The 18,334-nt window shown below is 40.7% G+C and overlaps 1 protein-coding gene across 17 annotated transcripts in view; it reads left to right on the forward strand.

The window, feature by feature from the left end:
- The window catches only part of conu (Rho GTPase-activating protein conundrum), a 307,155-nt gene that overhangs the window by 188,140 nt on the left and 100,681 nt on the right, over positions 1-18,334 (forward strand). The window contains exon 6 of one of the 17 annotated variants that reach the window (XM_070999140.1): positions 6,295-6,319. The exons of the other annotated variants lie outside the window; for them this stretch is intronic. Within the exon in view, the coding sequence (XP_070855241.1) occupies positions 6,295-6,304 (10 nt within the window). The 3' untranslated portion in view covers positions 6,305-6,319. Of the gene's footprint in view, positions 1-6,294; positions 6,320-18,334 lie in introns of those variants that run through there. 17 annotated transcript variants of the gene reach the window in all.

Below are 18,334 nucleotides of genomic sequence, written 5' to 3' on the forward strand. Positions count from 1 at the left end.
CCTAAATAATGGATATATTTTCTAAAAAACAGAAATATTTTATGGAAAACAGAACTATTTATTTTGCATGATCTGTAGTACCGTAATTCGATTTCAAAACATGTCAGCGGACGGGTTGCTGTATCCATAGCGCAGACGGTTTAAGGGTTTGGTTAAAAATCGTTTTGACGCAGGTTCGAATCCCAATGACACCCTTTTATTTTTTATTTATTTTTTTTATAATGTATATATATTCTTGATCAGGATCACTAGTCGATGTCCATGTCCGGCTGTCCATCTGTCCGTCTGCCCGTCTGTCCGTATGAACGCTGTGATCTCGAAAACTATAAAAGCTGCTATACTAGGATTAGGCATGCAGACTCTAGAGATTCCTACGCAGCGCAAGTTTATTTCGTCAGTGAGCTACGCCCAATCTGACTCACACAAACCGCCCACAAACTTCAAAAAATCGTCCATATGAACGCTGATATCTCGAAAAGAGTGACAAGATTAATTACAACGGCTTGACTAATTTTTCTGGCCAAAATTAATAGCTCCCTCAATTTTAAAGATATGAAAGTAAAACTTTCTCCGTCGTTGTTTTTTGTCAAAACGCATTTAAATATAAAATCCTTCGGATTGGTCAACTATACCATACAGCTGCCATAAGAATGATCAGATCAACATTGCTTCCTTTAAAGATAATTGTATAAAACTTTGAAAGTACCGTTTTAATATGATATTAAACAATAAGGGTATTCCTTAAACTGTCGAATTGCTGAATTGTTGAAAATTCAACAGAAAATTTCAGCAATTAAGGGAGCGACCCATAAGTTCCCTGTTGAATTTTCAATTTTAAGATGTCAGCTGTTTGTTAGATTGTCAAGTTGTCAGTCTGTGTTTACCAAAGATTATGTTTAAAATTAAGGAAAATGCCAAGAATACACCAAAAAAGTAATCTATTAGAACTGCTAACAGGCAGCATCCTATCAGATATCCTTTATATGCATATTTTTTACGATGGCAATTCCTCCAGGTTTACAAGTGACTAGAGTTACCCACTTACTTAGCCCAGAGGCTGTTGAATTTCTGAAATTTCTGAAAGTTGACTTCGTATGGGACAGCTGATTAACAGCTGACCAAAATTCAACAATTCAGCAATTCAACAGCTTAGGGAATACCCTGAATGTTAGGTTAGGTTAGGTTAGGTTAGGGCGGCTGTCGGACTAAAGTCCGACACACTTAGACCTCAATGGGTCCGTTGTGATACCGCATGATCTCGTTTCTTCCTTCTCTAGGGTCCCGTTTCTAATAGTTTCAGCTTGTGTTAAGCTGATCAGCATGTCTTCCACCCGGAAGATTTAATAAAGGCACTTATGCTTTTGAGATTAATCTCCGATATTTCGGTAAGATCGTCGATGAAGGGGCTTCCTAAGTGTTTCAGTCTGAGTCTGCATAGGGCTGGGCAGAAGCAGAGAAGGTGTTCTACCGTTTCCACTTCTTCCTCGTCCCTACAGCTTCTGCAGAAATCATTTTGCGGGGCTTTTAGCCTGCCGGCATGCGCGCCAACAAGCCAGTGGCCTGTAAGAGCTCGGATCAACATGCCACACTCTGTGCGGCTGAGCTTGAGTAACTCCGAGGTTCTTTTGTTGTTTATCACAGGCCATGTCTGGTGAGAGATGCGACACTGTGGTGCGTTTTGCCAATGGGTGTTGGCTAGTGTGTTGAAGTGGTTTTTTATGTTTTGTCCTATGTTTTGTCATTTTTAAAATGTCCTTTTCAAGCTGAGTAATTGCAGTTTTATTCTTAATGAAAATGCGCATCTAATGATTGCTAAAATGCAATACTCCGCTTAAAAGTTATCAAAAAATGTTGCAAGTCTTTCTTAAATGAAAAGTTTTTTCACTTTGCTTGTTGGTTTGTATAAATCCCTTTTTGGTTCTAGGGTCTTGGGGACTTTATTGATGTATTAAGAAGCTCAAGATAGAAAACTTTTGTTATACGCTAGTTTAACTCGCTAGTTTAGCGATAAATAAGAAAACCAGACTTAAAGGGCTTACAGTTTTTAAAAAACTAATGCTACATATACCTTCTGTATGTCACCAAAAATGTAATTCAATATGATTATCACGCTGCCTTTGCTTAAATTGTTTAAATCCAATAGATTTAAAGTTATAGCTCAATGTTTTTTTTTTTACCAATTTCTGCCTATTTTCTCAAATTTGGTTCTAACGATTTCTTTTTAAATTTTAAACTATTTAGCCATTTAGATTTCGCAACTTTACCGTTTGGAAGTTAATGAGCGATAAAAAGCGCAACCTGTTTCATTCCAGTCTAAAAATGTGCATGTGCCCCAAAAATCGCGTAAAAATACGCTCTAGGAAATGCGATTTCTTAGAAACTATCGTGCAAATCTCTTTCTGCGGAAATGCATTGTTCTCTTGTTATTGAATTTTTAATTTTTAATTTTTTCTATAAAAACAAAGAAGCTTTATCTACGATTTTGAATGCTTTATAAAAAACCAGGGCTGTCCATTCGCTGTCAAAATAAAAGGGGAGTGTAGGGTAAGGTGACGATTAAGGTAATGTGATGAACTCGTCAAATCTCATTTGTGACGTCTCATCAAAAATTCCAAATAATTGACGATATTTCTTATCGTGCTGACAATGTATTTTCAATTATGTTATTAAGAATTCGCGTAATTTGTTCGTAAGATAATTTTGACTAAAAGGTGGAGCTAAAAGTAAAAACCCTATTCAATTTAGGTAAATATATACAAGTATTAACCCTTCAGTTCTGCAGTAGGGACGCGGTGACATGGCTCAAGGCAAAAAGATTTTTTGTTTTTTTTTTGTGCCTAAAACGTTGTGCCGCTCTTGACGTCAGCAGAGAAGTCGGCGCAGCGTAGAAGACTGCCTACGAAAACAATAGTGCAACAAAGAGAGGCAGATATTCGGGAGTTCCCTCTCTTTCTTTTTCTTATAATCTGCCTGCACTCGGCGCTCTCAGAGACAAATTTCGGCCGATCCGTTAATTCTTTTGCGTCTTTCTGTTATGTTCGGCTAGCGACTAACATTTCGGCGGAAAAATTTTCGTGGAGCAGCGACATGTGAATGCCCTAATATTTTAGGAGCATTATTGTATATCGAAAAAAAACCAATTTTTTATAAAAGTTTTTAGTTTTTGTTTTATAAAAGTAAATTATTAGATTATAGTAAAATTAAGTAAATTGAATTTACTTATAGTGTTATGTTTACTTATTATACATTTTTATTACAATATCATTTTTTAGTTCAGGTATAGAAATTTTGTCCGTTAAAATTAATTTCAATATTTAAAACATTTTAGTAATAACATTTTTAAACAAGAACGCTATAGTCGAGTGCCTCGACTATCAAAGCTGATAGTATAAAGTACATATATTCTTGATCAGCATCACTAGACAAGTCGATCTAGCCATGTCCATGTTCGTAAAAATTGAAACGAGAGTCTGTTTTTATTATCAATACCTACATGCCCAAAAATTATAGAAATCGGACCCCTCATTAAAAAGTTATAAAAAAAAAAATCAATTTTTTTTGCAATTCCATCGAGATTGTACACCACATGCAGCAAATAAGCTGCTTTCACTAACACGCTACCAAGCCGCTAGGGGCGCTATAGGCTATTTGGCGATGTAGTCCAAGTGGCGCTAAAGAAGAAGAATAATATAGGTGGCGCTATAGGATAGGCGTGTTCGTGAAAAAAACAGAGTTGCTTTAAGCATATATCTCCATCGGTTTCGCACTGCCTTAAGCTGAGTAAAGGGTATCCAATAGTCGATGCCATAAATTTTAGTAAAACGACATTAACGTTTCTTTTTTCTAAATACAAGAAAATTCATTCTAAAGTTAATGAATTTTTCCTTAAATAAAGAAAGCGTTACTTAAATGAGGAAATGGTTAATATAAACTAGAATCGCACTAAAAACAAGAAAAAATGTCCTTATAAATATAAATGTTGTGCTGAAAAATAGAACAGCTAACGCAAAAATAAAATTGTTTTGCATTGACTTTTTTAACCCTAACCCTAAAATGATTCTTACCCTAAATAATGGATATATTTTCTAAAAAACAGAAATATTTTATGGAAAACAGAACTACTTATTTTGCATGATCTGTAGTACCGTAATATTCGATTTCAAAACATGTCAGCGGACGGGTTGCTGTATCCATAGCGCAGATCGATTTAGCGTCGCTTGTGAACGGTTGTGTTTACTCTTGTGCTCTGAATTTTTTGTCTATTCTGTGAGTTTTTGCGAGTGTTTTGTGTTTGTTTATTAACAAAGCTTAGTCTAACCGCTGGGTTAGTGTGTTTAGTGTTTTTTACTAGATCTCCCAGTGATTATAGTTATTTTAACATTTATATTACATTTGTTTAATCTACTAGCTTTGTTAGTGTAATTCTTATACTCACTAAACTTGCTAAAACTCTTCGATTCTCACTCTCTCTCCCGCTCTATATTACAACTGTAACTTAAACTCTCTCTGAACCTGCCAAATTTCTGGTAGACTTTTGGTGTGCTATTCTCTTGTCTCTCTCTCTCTCTCTTGCTTGCTTTACATTGTAACTGTTCCTGCGTAAAGTTGTCAGTGTCCCACAAGCAACGCTCAATCGATAGAAGATTTTTTCTCTCGTGCTCTCTTACGTTTAAATTATTACGCGATCTCGCGCTCTTATTTTTTTCGTGTTTTGTGCCTTTGTGGTTTTGGAATTTGATCCCAGTGCCAAATTTACTCGAGGTATTTTTCATATATTATTCTATTTTATTTAATCTCCTTAAAATGGCTCTTGTCTGCTCTAAGAAAAATTGTAATCTTTCGTCTTCAACTAAAGACCCTTTTATTTTCTGCTGGCTCTGCGAGTCGATAATGCACGTTAAATGTGCAGGATTTACTGGTAGAGTCAAAGACTTCATTGATCAGAATTCTGGACTAATGTGGTCATGTGGATCATGCAAGGAAATGGTTGTTGAGATGAGCGGCTTTATGAAGCAGACTCGAGACAGCCTTTTGAATCTCTCTGGTGCTTTTAAACAGCTCAATGAGGGGTTCAATACCGTTTGTGCCCAATTTAATAATAAAAAATTACTAACTGAGTCGCCTAAACGTAAAAAAACCAGCTTAGCGGCAGTTAATACGGTCACGGTATCCACCCCAAATCCGAACTTGGTGGCTGCAGCAGTCTCTGTTGACACTGTGGTAAGTGAACCCACTGCGCCTATGGATACAGCTGTTTTAGGTGAAGTCACTGCTTCTCGAAGTCGGGCGGTAAAAAAACCTTCAGTGCCGGCTACGGTGCCGACCGTATCTATAGGTACAGAAGTTACCGTTTCTGGCTCTCAGCTTAGTGAGGTGCAATCTGCTGCTGGGGGACGTAAGAAATTATCAGTTGTTCCACAAAGAAAACAATTATTTGTTTCGAGGTTCACCCCAGATACCACATCTGAGGATGTTTTGGAATTTATTCGTGAAAAATTCCCATCCGAGAATATTTCAGTTGAGCAATTTAGATTTTCATATGCTCGTAGTATATCGTCGTTTAAAATATTTGCTCCGCCTGATGTGTTTAATGTACTACTTTCTGAAAGCTTTTGGCTTAATGATGATTTAGTAATAAAAGAATTTGTTCCCAATAAACCGAGAACAAATAACAGACCTTCCACTGCGCCAAAAAACTAAAAAGTTTATTTTTGGCTTAACAAAATGTTAGGGGACTAAATATGAAGCTACCCAAGCTTTATGCTGACTCCTCTGCATTTACTGCTGATATTTTGGCTTTTACAGAAACTTGGCTGAAACCAGAGATATCTGACAATGAAGTTCTGTCAAACAATTTTAATGCCTATAGGACCGATCGCTCATCACGTAGGGGAGGCGGTGTGCTGATTGCCGTTAGCACTAGCCTAACATCCGAGAGAATTCACTCTGATACTCCTAATGAAATTGAATTTGTTAGTGTAAAAGTTTCCTTGCAATCATTCTCAATATTTGTTACATGTTCCTATATTCCACCTGGCTCTGATTTAATAATTTATGAGCACCACCTGTCTGCGATAAAATCTGTTCTATCCCTTCTTTCTAACAGTGACCTTTTGATTGTTTTGGGTGACTTTAATCTCCCTGATATTTCTTGGTCTCCTCCTACTGACTCACTAGTCGCTATACCTCTATCCGCCCATGATTTTGTAGATGGTCTTCTAGAATTATCGTTACAGCAAGTAAGCTTTATACGGAATTCATTAAATAGACAACTAGATCTTGTGTTTGTTTCAGACCCGTCTGAAGTCACGGTATCTAGAATTGACGCTCTTGTTGTACCTGAAGACCGATATCATCCAACAATGGAATTGACAATCTGCCTCCCATGCGTTGATACCCTCTCTCCTTTAGTTTCTCAAACTAAAGTGAGATGTTTCCGAAAATGTAACTATAAAAAACTTAACGACATGATTTCTCAATATAATTGGACAGAATTGTACAATTGTATGGATATTGAAAGTGCCACTGAACACTTCTATATAGTGTTAAATACCTTTTTTAATGAATGCGTTCCTGATAGTTTTCCTTCAAAGACAAACAGGCCACCTTGGTTTACTAATGCGCTTCAAAGACTTAAAAACCTTAAGACAAACACTTATAAAAAGTATAAGAAATCGGGTAAGCCATCTGATTTTTCGAAATATGTGGTGGCTCGATAGGATTTTAATGTTCTCAATAGTCATTGCTATTCTATGTATTTAAGTAGATGTAAATTGGAATTTTCAAATGATCCGAAGCAGTTTTATAACTTTGTCAATGCCAAGCGTAAGACGTCAGCATTGCCTTCATCGGTACGTTTTAACTCAATGGAGGCATCGACGGATTCTGAAATTGCTGATTTATTTGCCGAGTTTTTCCAAACTACTTATAGTTCGGCTGCTTGGTCAAATTCTAACTACCCTAATCCCTTAAATAAGGCAAATTGTATCTTTACCCCTGAAATTACGGAAATTTCTCTCGTAAGAGACTTAGAAAAAACAACGCCAACTTATTCTCCCGGTCCTGATGGACTCCCCGGGTGTGTGCTTAAGTTTTGTGCGTCAACCATATGTAAACCGATTCTTAAATTTTTTAATCTGTCTATTTCATCTTCAGTTTTTCCTACTATCTGGAAGGACTCTTTTATCATTCCACTTCACAAAAAGGGTGCGAAGGCGGATGCCCAGAATTACAGAGGTATTTCTAAATTGTCGGCAATTCCTAAAGCATTTGAACGTATTATTACTTCTCATTTGCAACATTTATGTTCCTCGCTAATATCACCGTGTCAGCATGGTTTTGTTAAGCGAAGATCGACCACCACCAACCTTCTGGAATTGTCATCTATTGTAATAAATGGATTTAAGAATAAAACGCAGACTGACGTTATATACACAGATTTTAGTAAGGCATTTGACTCTGTCAACCACTCTCTTCTCTTATTCAAATTAAATCAGCTTGGGTTTCCATGTAATCTATTAACTTGGATTTCAAGTTATTTGAATGGTAGGACTCAGAGGGTTATATTCAAGAACGCTGCCTCAAAACTGATCTATGTGACATCTGGAGTGCCTCAGGGTAGTCATTTGGGCCCCTTGCTGTTTACTTTGTTTATTAACGATCTTCCCTCTATCATAACACACTCTCGTGTACTAATGTATGCTGATGATGTTAAGCTTTGTTTATCACATAATGATATAGCGTTGGGTTTCAACTTACAGTCAGATATTGATTGTTTTCAGGGATGGTGTGAGTATAACCTTTTAAATTTGAAATGCCTTAAATGCAACGTTATGACTTTTCATAGGGGTACTCCTACTTTTGTTAGTTACTCTCTTCAAAATACGCCACTCGACCGTATATATTCAGTAAATGACTTAGGCGTTCTTCTGGACCCAAAACTTAAATTTGACTGCCACTGTCAGCAAGGCCATGAGTGTTCTTGGGTTTATAAAGCGTTGGTCAAAAGAATTTGATGACCCTTATACAACCAAATTATTATATACCTCCCTTGTCCGTCCTATTTTGGAATATTGTTCTTCGGTTTGGAGTCCACAATATCAAGTGCATATTGACCGTATTGAGTCGCTACAAAAAAAATTTCTTCTTTTTGCCCTTCGTAGTTTGAACTGGGATCAAAACATAAGGCTACCTTCCTATCAGAGTAGATTACTATTGCTTAATTTACCTACCCTTGCAAATCGTAGAACAATGCTTGGTACTATTTTTATGCAAAATCTTATAAGAGGTGATATTGATTCTGTAGAACTTGTAAACCGCCTAACTTTCAATGTTCCTGTTAGACTAACACGAAATTATTATCCCCTAAATTTGCCACGATGTACATCTAATTTTTGTCTGCACGAGCCCTTTCGCGTTCTATGTAATAATTATAACAACCTTTATCATTTAATTTGCACTTCAACTTCTATCCCGGTATTAAAAACTAATATTTTAACTCATTTGCTTCATTCTTAGATGCTTCTTTTATTTTCATTTGTGTCCCGTCTCTATTTGTTTTTTGTAACTTCCTCGCGAAACTCGTATTTTTTGCCCAAATTGATAAAAGGGCCCCGCGCGTAACAAGCACGTGCTTGGTGTCGTTGGGCAACTTGTTTGTACTGCTCGTAGTGCATCAACGTCCATCATATAAAAATCGTTTTGACGCAGGTTCGAATCCCAATGACACCCTTTTATTTTTTATTTATTTTTTATAATGTATATATATTCTTGATCAGGATCACTAGTCGATGTCCATGTCCGGCTGTCCATCTGTCCGTCTGTCCGTCTGCCCGTCTGTCCGTATGAACGCTGTGATCTCGAAAACTATAAAAGCTGCTATACTAGGATTAGGCATGCAGACTCTAGAGATTCCTACGCAGCGCAAGTTTATTTCGTCAGTGAGCTACGCCCAATCTGACTCACACAAACCGCCCACAAACTTCAAAAAATCGTCCATATAAACGCTGATATCTCGAAAAGAGTGACAAGATTAATTACAACGGCTTGACTAATTTTTCTGGCCAAAATTAAAAGCTCCCTCAATTTTAAAGATATGAAAGTAAAACTTTCTCCGTCGTTGTTTTTTGTCAAAACGCATTTAAATATAAAATCCTTCGGATTGGTCAACTATACCATACAGCTGCCATAAGAATGATCAGATCAACATTGCTTCCTTTAAAGATAATTGTATAAAACTTTAAAAGTACCGTTTTAATATGATGTTAAACAATAAGGGTATTCCTTAAACTGTCGAATTGCTGAATTGTTGAAAATTCAACAGAAAATTTCAGCAATTAAGGGAGCGACCCATAAGTTCCCTGTTGAATTTTCAATTTTAAGATGTCAGCTGTTTGTTAGATTGTCAAGTTGTCAGTCTGTGTTTACCAAAGATTATGTTTAAAATTAAGGAAAATGCCAAGAATTCACCAAAAAATTCCTCCAGGTTTACAAGTGACTAGAGTTACCCACTTACTTAGCCCAGAGGCTGTTGAATTTCTGAAATTTCTGACTTCGTATGGGACAGCTGATTAACAGCTGACCAAAATTCAACAATTCAGCAATTCAACAGCTTAGGGAATACCCTGAATGTTAGGTTAGGTTAGGTTAGGTTAGGGCGGCTGTCGGACTAAAGTCCGACACACTTAGACCTCAATGGGTCCGTTGTGATACCGCATGATCTCGTTTCTTCCTTCTCTAGGGTCCCGTTTCTAATAGTTTCAGCTTGTGTTAAGCTGATCAGCATGTCTTCCACCCGGAAGATTTAATAAAGGCACTTATGCTTTTGAGATTAATCTCCGATATTTCGGTAAGATCGTCGATGAAGGGGCTTCCTAAGTGTTTCAGTCTGAGTCTGCATAGGGCTGGGCAGAAGCAGAGAAGGTGTTCTACCGTTTCCACTTCTTCCTCGTCCCTACAGCTTCTGCAGAAATCATTTTGCGGGGCTTTTAGCCTGCCGGCATGCGCGCCAACAAGCCAGTGGCCTGTAAGAGCTCGGATCAACATGCCACACTCTGTGCGGCTGAGCTTGAGTAACTCCGAGGTTCTTTTGTTGTTTATCACAGGCCATGTCTGGTGAGAGATGCGACACTGTGGTGCGTTTTGCCAATGGGTGTTGGCTAGTGTGTTGAAGTGGTTTTTTATGTTTAGCTTGCAAGAAGCCATGGGCATACCGACATTTTCCTCTCCTGGTAGGAGAGGCTTGGTTGTGCCCTGCCTGGCTAATTCGTCCGCTATGCAGTTGCCTACGATGTCCCGGTGACCCGGAACCCATATTAGGCTGATAGTAAACTGATTTGCCATCTCGTGGAGAGATCTGCGACAGTCTGCTATTGTACGAGAGTTGGTGTTTGTCGAGTAGATCGACTTAATAGCCGCTTGGCTGTCACTATATATGTTTAGGTGTCCTCTCTGGAGGCTAAGGTTCCTTAAACAGGTTAGTGCTTCTTTTATAGCGTGGACCTCCGCCTGAAAGACGCTACAGTGGTCCGGGAGCCTGAATGACTTCCTGATATCTAATTGTGCGGAGTATACACCTCCGCCGACGTGTCCTTCTAATTTGGAGCTATCTGTATAGAAACAGATTGCGTCCGTCGTGCCCGGTCGGCCCGGTTCCCATTCCTCTCTATCAGGAATCAGGGCCTCAAAGGGTGTGTGTCTATTTATTGGACGTTGATGCATTATGGTCAGTACAAACAAGTGGCCCTACGACACCAAGCAAAGCTTGTTACGCGCGGAGCCCATCACCGTTTTGGGCGAGTAAACATAAACGCGGACAAAGAAAAAGACAATGTAACAATAGACAATTAAAAATACAGGTCAATATACGAATAGACAAAATACATCAAGTAAAACTAATTAGTTACTAGGGAGGATAGTATTATTGATTTAAAGATAGGAAGTGAGTCAGTAGTAGATATTAGATGATATAGTCTATTATAATCATTGCAAAGTACTCTAAAAGGTTCATGCATTGCGTAATTAGAGATACAGTGATTTAATACTAAAGGAATATAGTTTCTAGTGAATCTATTTGGCACATTAAAATGCAGGCGACCCAGTAACTCGGGACTCTCTACATCACCATGAATAAGATTTTTAATAAACGTAATACCAAGCATAGTTCTACGGTTAGCTAACGATGGTAAGTTAATTAGAAGTAAGTTAATTAGTAGTAATAGGCTTGTATCCCAGTTAAGTCTCCGTAAGGCAAATATTAAGAAGTTTTTTTGCACAGACTCAATCCGGTCTATATGCACCCCATATTGGGGACTCCAAACAGGAGCGCAGTACTCAAGAATTGGTCGGACTAATGAAATAAACAAGGTCTTTGTGACATAGGGATCATCGAATTCCTTCGACCACCTTTTGATAAATGCAAGCACGCCCCTGGCTTTATTTACCATAGTAGTAATGTGATCGGAAAATTTAAGTCTAGGATCCATGTAGAATCCAAGGTCGTCAGCATGCGTTATCCTATCTAACGCACAACCACTCAAAGTATACGTTGAGTAGTGGGGGCTGACACGAAAAAAGGTCATTAGTTTACACTTAGAACCATTTAAATTCAATTCATTATCCATGCACCATGTTTGAAATGCATTTAGATCCGATTGTAAAGCTAAACTTTGTGCGGGGTCATTATATTGCAGGCACAACTTAACGTCATCTGCGTACATAAGAACCCGTGACTTCGATAAGACTAATGGAAGGTCATTTATAAATAATGTAAACAGGAGCGGACCGAGATGACTTCCTTGTGGTACACCGGAAGTAACTCGGATTAGGGATGACAAAGAGTTTTTAAAAATGACCCTTTGAGTCCTATCATTCAAATAACTTAAAATCCACCTAAGAAGATCACCTGAAAATCCTAAAAGGTCCAATTTCCGGACTAAAATCGGGTGACTTACAGAATCAAACGCCTTACTAAAATCAGTGTAGACCACATCAGTCTGACGATTCTTTCTAAAACCTCCTATAACAAATGAAGTAAACTCCAAAAGGTTGGTTGTCGTTGACCTACGTTTTATAAATCCGTGTTGACAAGAGGAAATAAGGGACCTACAACTGTGTTGTAAATGAGGCGTAATAATGTTCTCAAAGAGCTTCGGTATAGCTGATAGCTTTGAAATACCTCTGTAATTACATGCGTTCAATTTACTCCCTTTTTTATGAAGCGGGATAATAAACGATTCCTTCCCTGTGTGGGAAATCGGATGTTTCTAAAGACAAAGTAAACAGTTTGTGCAATGGTCTACACAAAGTCTCAGCGCAATACCTAAGCACACATCCAGGGACTCCGTCAGGACCCGGAGAGTAGACTGGTTTGACCCTTTGCAATTCTAAAAGAAGTGAGCTTTTACTTATAACAGGACAACAAATAAAGTTTGATTTAGGAATGACATATGGGTAAGACTGATCTGGATGACTTGATGTTGAATAGGTGGTTTGAAAAAACTGAGCAAAAAGATCGGCTATGGCTTGATCAGTGCTAGCAGCCGAATTTTCAAATTTAAGTGATGATGGGTAACTAGAAGATTTACGCTTTGTGTTAACAAAATTATAAAACTGTTTTGGATCCAGTGTAAACTGGGTCTTGCAACGAGCTAAATAGTTTTTATAACACTGGGCGTTAAGCACGGTGAAATCAGACCGAGCACTTAAGTATCGGGAAAAGGCAGCTTGTGAACCTGAAGCTCTAAACTTTTTGTAGAGTCTAGACTTTACATTTTTAAGTCGTGCCAGCTCTTTGTTAAACCACGGAGGTTGGTTTGAAATTTTAGGATAATACGTAGGAACGCATGTATCAAAAACTTCGTTTAATATGTTATAAAATATAATAACCGCTTCATTTATATTAGTACTTAAGTACAGATTGGACCAATCCGAGCAAGCTATAAGGCTATTAATGAGTGCAAAGTTCGCTTTACGAAAGCAGGGGATGCGTTTAGCTATTTTTTCAGATACTTCACACACTTTTGTACCCGTGTCAATAGTCAGCTCTAGCGTTGGGTGATAAGGGTCTTCTGGTAAAGTAATTGCAGAGGTTCTAGCTATGCAGACACAATCTGGACTGGAAACAAAGCATAGATCCAGTAATCGTCCTAAGAAATTTAATACATGATTTACTTGAGACAATGAAATATCAAGCAAACCGTCAAGAAAATCATGCTGCGTTGAAGGTAACAATATATTTGAGGTTTCGACGGTGGACCATGTCGCCCTAGGTATATTAAAGTCACCTAAAACTATTAACTGATCCCTATCTGATAGTTTACTTGAAATAAACTGGATAGCGGACAGATGATTCGCATATGTCGGGAATTCCGATGATGGCGGAATATATGAACATGTTATGTATATAGAAATACCCGGAAGGGATAGTTTTATACACAGAAATTCAATGTCATTTATTTCGTCGGACGTTATTACTTCAGACGTTAATTCTGAGTCAACTGCAATTAAAACTCCACCTCCACGTCGGGACGGACGATCAAGCCTGTAAGTTGTGTACTTACTTGAAAAAACTTCGGAACTTAGAACTTCCGGTTTTAACCAGGTTTCAGTAAAAACAATAACATGGGAAGACAAGGAAAAACTATCAGTATACAATTTGGTCAACTTACTTTGTAAACCTCTTGTATTCTGATAATAAAGCTGAAGAAAAGAATCTAGTTTTTTGAGATAGATGAGGATGTAGATGTGGATGGCTCTTTAAAGGGATTTCCAACTTCCTTTGAACGAATTTTCTTTTTTTTAGCTTCGTACTCTTTAACAAAAATGCCAACAGGCCAAAAATTGGCCGAGCACATAGTTGCAAAATGAGCACAGGGAACACCGATCTTAAAAGATGATACTTCCCTAGCATATGGAAAATTAAATCGTTCAACCTTTAGATCATCAATCTGAACTTTGTTACGGATATAGGCCGTAATGTCCAGCGATGAAAGGTCAGGATTTAGCCGAGAAACAAAAATTTGTTTCCGCTGCGGTACACAGGTGACTGTTTTAGGTACCACGCATGTGACAGGTTTAGGTACTACGGCATTTACGGCTGCACTACCAGTTTCATTCGGTACTCCGGGCGTTAAGTCAACATGCGGCGTTGGAATTATTAAAGTACTGTTTATAGCAGATTTTTCGGGCGTCTCATGCGGCAAAATCTCGCGTCCTTTGCATTCGGAAACCGAATCTTTTTTAGCTTTCGATCTCAGTACCATTTGCGCGGCGGCTGAGATCGACTGCTGTGCTGCAGACCCCGGATCGCCAGAGAGAGTTACACTAGCGGCTACCGTGGGTTGTCTATCGACCGCGATCTTTTTACGCTTAGGAGAATCGGGCTCAATAGATTTGCAGAGATCCGTGATCTTCGGAATCGATTTATCATACTGGAGAATTTTAGCATGGCCATGAAATGGGCTTTCCACTGCCCTGTGTCCCTCGGTCGAATAGCTGCCGATTTGGCCCTTTCCATGCCTGCTAAGTCCAGGCTAGGGAGGTTCAAGATCGCATTCAGCGCTTCATTCGGGGTGGTTCGAAGGGCTCCACTAATACACAAAGCCGCCATTCGCTGTACTTTGTTTAGAGGAGTCAGTATGCATTGCTTGTGCAAGGCGGTCCACCACAGAGCCACTCCGTACAGTAGGATTGGCTTGACTACCGCTGTGTATATCCAGTTAACTATTCTTGGGGACATGCCCCATCTTAGCCCGATTGCTTTTTTACAGGAGTAAAGTGCAATGGTCGCTTTTTTGGTTCTCTCTTGGTTTTTTTAAGCCCCATTTGAGGCGTTTATCTAGTACTAACCCCAAGTACCTGGCGTGATCGCTAAAGGAGAGATTACAATTGTTTAAAATGGGTGGGTTAAGTTGTGGAATTTTGTACCTATTTGTAAATAGAACAAGTTCTGTTTTCGAGGGATTTACCCCGAGTCCGTTCGCTATCGTCCATTCCGATAGCATTTTAAGTTTAGCGGTCATAAGATCGCAAAGTGTTTGTGGATATTTTCCATTAAAGATGATGGCGACGTCGTCTGCGTATGCCACGACCTTACAACCTCCTCCCTCCAGAATCCGCAGAAGTTTATTTACTGCGATATTCCACAAGAGGTAGTACACCTCCTTGCGGGGTACCTCTGTTCACTAGTCTAGTCTGGGTTGAGGTCCCTAGTGTGGCTGTGACCATTCTGCTTATCAGCAATTTATGGATTAGCCTCACCATTGGCGGCTCAACCCCTAGTTCTGTGAGAGATTCTGTTATAGCAGTGGGAAGCACGTTATTGAAGGTTCCCTCTATATCCAGGAAGGCGATCAGTGTGTATTCCTTGATGTTGAGTGATTTCTCGATGCTGTTTACCACCAAGTGTAGCGCCGATTCGGTTGACTTACCTTTGGTGTAAGCGTGTTGTGCTTCTGATATTTGTGTCGGGTCTACGGTGGCCCTTATGTGTAGGCTTATCATTCTTTCAAAGCTCTTAAGCAGGAATGATGTTAAGCTTATTGGCCTAAAATCCTTTGCTGTGGTGTGAGTGGCCTTCCCTGCCTTGGGAATGAAAACCACCTTTGTTTCTTGCCATGCTGTTGGTAGTTCTCCTACCGCCAGGATGGATTGGAAGATTTTTTCAACCAGTTTATGGCTATTTGTCCTGCTTGCTGGATGTGAGCCGGGGTTATCCCGTCCGGTCCCGGCGATTTGTATGGTTTGAAACTATGAATGAACCATTTCATGTTGCGGTCTGATAGGAGTGGATCTATTTCGATTCCCTCTCCTGCTCCTCTTTCAGGTGGATGACCTGCTTGTTGGCTCCCCGGGAAGTGAGCGTCTAGGAGCAGGTCCAAGGACTCTTTACTGGAGTCTGAACATGATCCATCTGCTTTTTGAAGATAGCCCAAAGGCGCGGCTGTCTTAGAGAGTATTTTCCTGAGCCTTGCGGCATCAGTTGTTTTTTCTATGTCAGAGCAGAAGGTCTGCCATGCCGTTCGTTTTGCTCTTCTAATGGCCTTTTTGTAGGAGGCTAGTTCAAACTTATAGTTCAGCCAATTGGTGTCCTCATTTCCCGCCTTTGCTCTGTTAAACAGGCATCTGCAGTTGGTTCTGAGGATAGATAGTTGTTGGGTCCACCAGGGGGGTTTTTTCCTTCCTCTTGGTTTCTCTGTGGGGCATGCCACTTTAAAGGCAGTGTTGCATGCCTCTGTGAATTTGTATACTGTTTCGTCCAGCTCCTGTGGGTTTGTGATGTTTTCTGACGGTTCCATGGGTAGGATATTTGTCAGAACTTCTTTGTATCTGTGCCAGTCGGCTCGTCTGGGGTTAGCGAAGCTGACCGGCAAGGGCGAATCAAGGGACTATACAGTTTCTATGAATCTATGGTCCGAAAAGGAGTGCTCGTCAGAGACTGCCCAGTTTTTGACTGCGCCTACGAGTGAATTTGATACCAAAGTTAGATCTGTGATCGTTTGGCGACCTCTAGTTATGAAAGTAGGGGCATTGCCCCTATTGCATAAGAATAGGTTCGAGCTTAGAATAAAATCAAAAAGAGACTCACCTCTGTCGTTGTTGTTTGGGCAAACCCACTGGGTGTGATGGGCGTTGGCGTCACAGCCTATTACCAATCCGTTCTTGAGCTTTTCGCATTCCTCTGCTAGTCCTCTGACCAGCGCATCTGGGGGGTTTTCCTTCTCAAAGGCCAAATAGGCCGATAGAACCCTTATAGAGTCACTCTGCAGCTCCAGGCTTACTGCGGTGTTGTCTCCGTTGCTGTAATTGCGAAGTAGAAATATACTAAGATGCCTTTTGGCTAATATGCAGGTTCGAATTTTACCTTCTTTGGGGTCAAGCATAAGCTTGTATTCCTTTGTTCCTAGTCCAGCAACCTTGCCTCCTACAACCCAAGGTTCCTGTACGAGGACTAGGTCGGCTCCGCCTTCTGTCAGGCGAAGCATACTGTGGTGAAGGTTTATTTGTAGAAGTCTTAATGACATCTACAGCTTCAACCTCCACCACAGTGACGTCGGCCTCCTCTGTGTCGCTGAGGTCCACGTCCTCGATTGCCAGTCCGAGCGCACGCATCTCTCTGCTTAGCGACGAATCGGTAGAGTAGCCGTCCTCCGGCCCACCAGGTGCCTCCAACTCCTCAGCAAGCACCTGCTCGGCTGGGTTGCCGGCAGAGCTGCTAGCGGCGTTGGAGTCGCCCTTATACACTTTAATGTGAACCCGAAGTTCAGCACTCCACGAGCAGTCTCGATCGGAGCTACTGACTCCTTGTTCAGGACCAAAACCGCCTGGTTGACATCCCCTTCATGCTCCTCCACCTTGACGACTTTCCAGTCCTTCGTGGGGAGGTGCAGGTTGCATTCTTGCAACATGAAGAGGATGTCCTCCAGCGTCTTGATCGCTGCTGGAAGCCAGATCCTGGCTCGGGGTCTACTGGGGACATCGCACCAGTCGAGCGCAACGATGTTCGCCCCTTCGTAAACCTCGCCGAGCTTGCTTGTCGCCTCTTTGTACATATCAGCCGACCGCTGACTGTCGCATGCTACCACCTTGACGCTGCCCTGGTACCAGCCCGCGTCCATGCAGCAGGGCGAGGTGCCTGGCTTCTCTCGTACCATGCGCAGGCAAATGAGGGAAAGGTGGGACTCCACTGCCTTCCACTTGTTTTTGGGGATCCTGCCCTCCGGATTTCCCCTGTCAATCAGGCCAAGTAATACACGATTCTTCGTGATTTCGGCGAAAGAGACCGATGGCTGGATCTTAGATCTCTTCGCCGATGGCCCGGGTAGTTCGAGGGATCGCTGCCTTTTCGCCTGAGTCGCCTCTTGAGTGGGCTTTTCCTGCCCGTAGTTTGGGAGCACCTTCCTTGCCCACTCTACCTTCTTTAGCCATTCAGGCGAAGGCGTGGCAACGGTGCTCCTGGTGTGTGAGCGCAGAGTCTGGGCGGCAGTCCGCCTTTTTGCGTATGTATATTTAGCACCAGCGGGTGGCCCGAGCGCCTTGGCAGTGCCTGCCGTTGTTTTTTTCGCAGATGCGCACGTAGCGGAGGCGTTTGCGGTTGGCTTTCTGCCACCCATCATCCCCAGTTTGGGATGCGGCCCTTTCTGGGCCGTGCTGGTATGGAAGGTGGAACCAGTGTTCGTCTTATCCATGGGTTTTTTAAGAGTACCCGTCTCTATGTCTTTTGTTTTTTTGTCTTCTGTTTTTTGATCTATAATTTGCTCCCACGAGTTGCGGAGAAGGGGAAAAGTCCGCCCGGGCAGAGATTCGCGATGCCCGGCTAAGGCGATAGTTAGAACAG

The sequence above is a fragment of the Drosophila suzukii genome, unplaced genomic scaffold, assembly GCF_043229965.1.
Source record: "Drosophila suzukii unplaced genomic scaffold, CBGP_Dsuzu_IsoJpt1.0 scf_4, whole genome shotgun sequence".
NCBI classification, from domain to species: domain Eukaryota; kingdom Metazoa; phylum Arthropoda; class Insecta; order Diptera; family Drosophilidae; genus Drosophila; species Drosophila suzukii.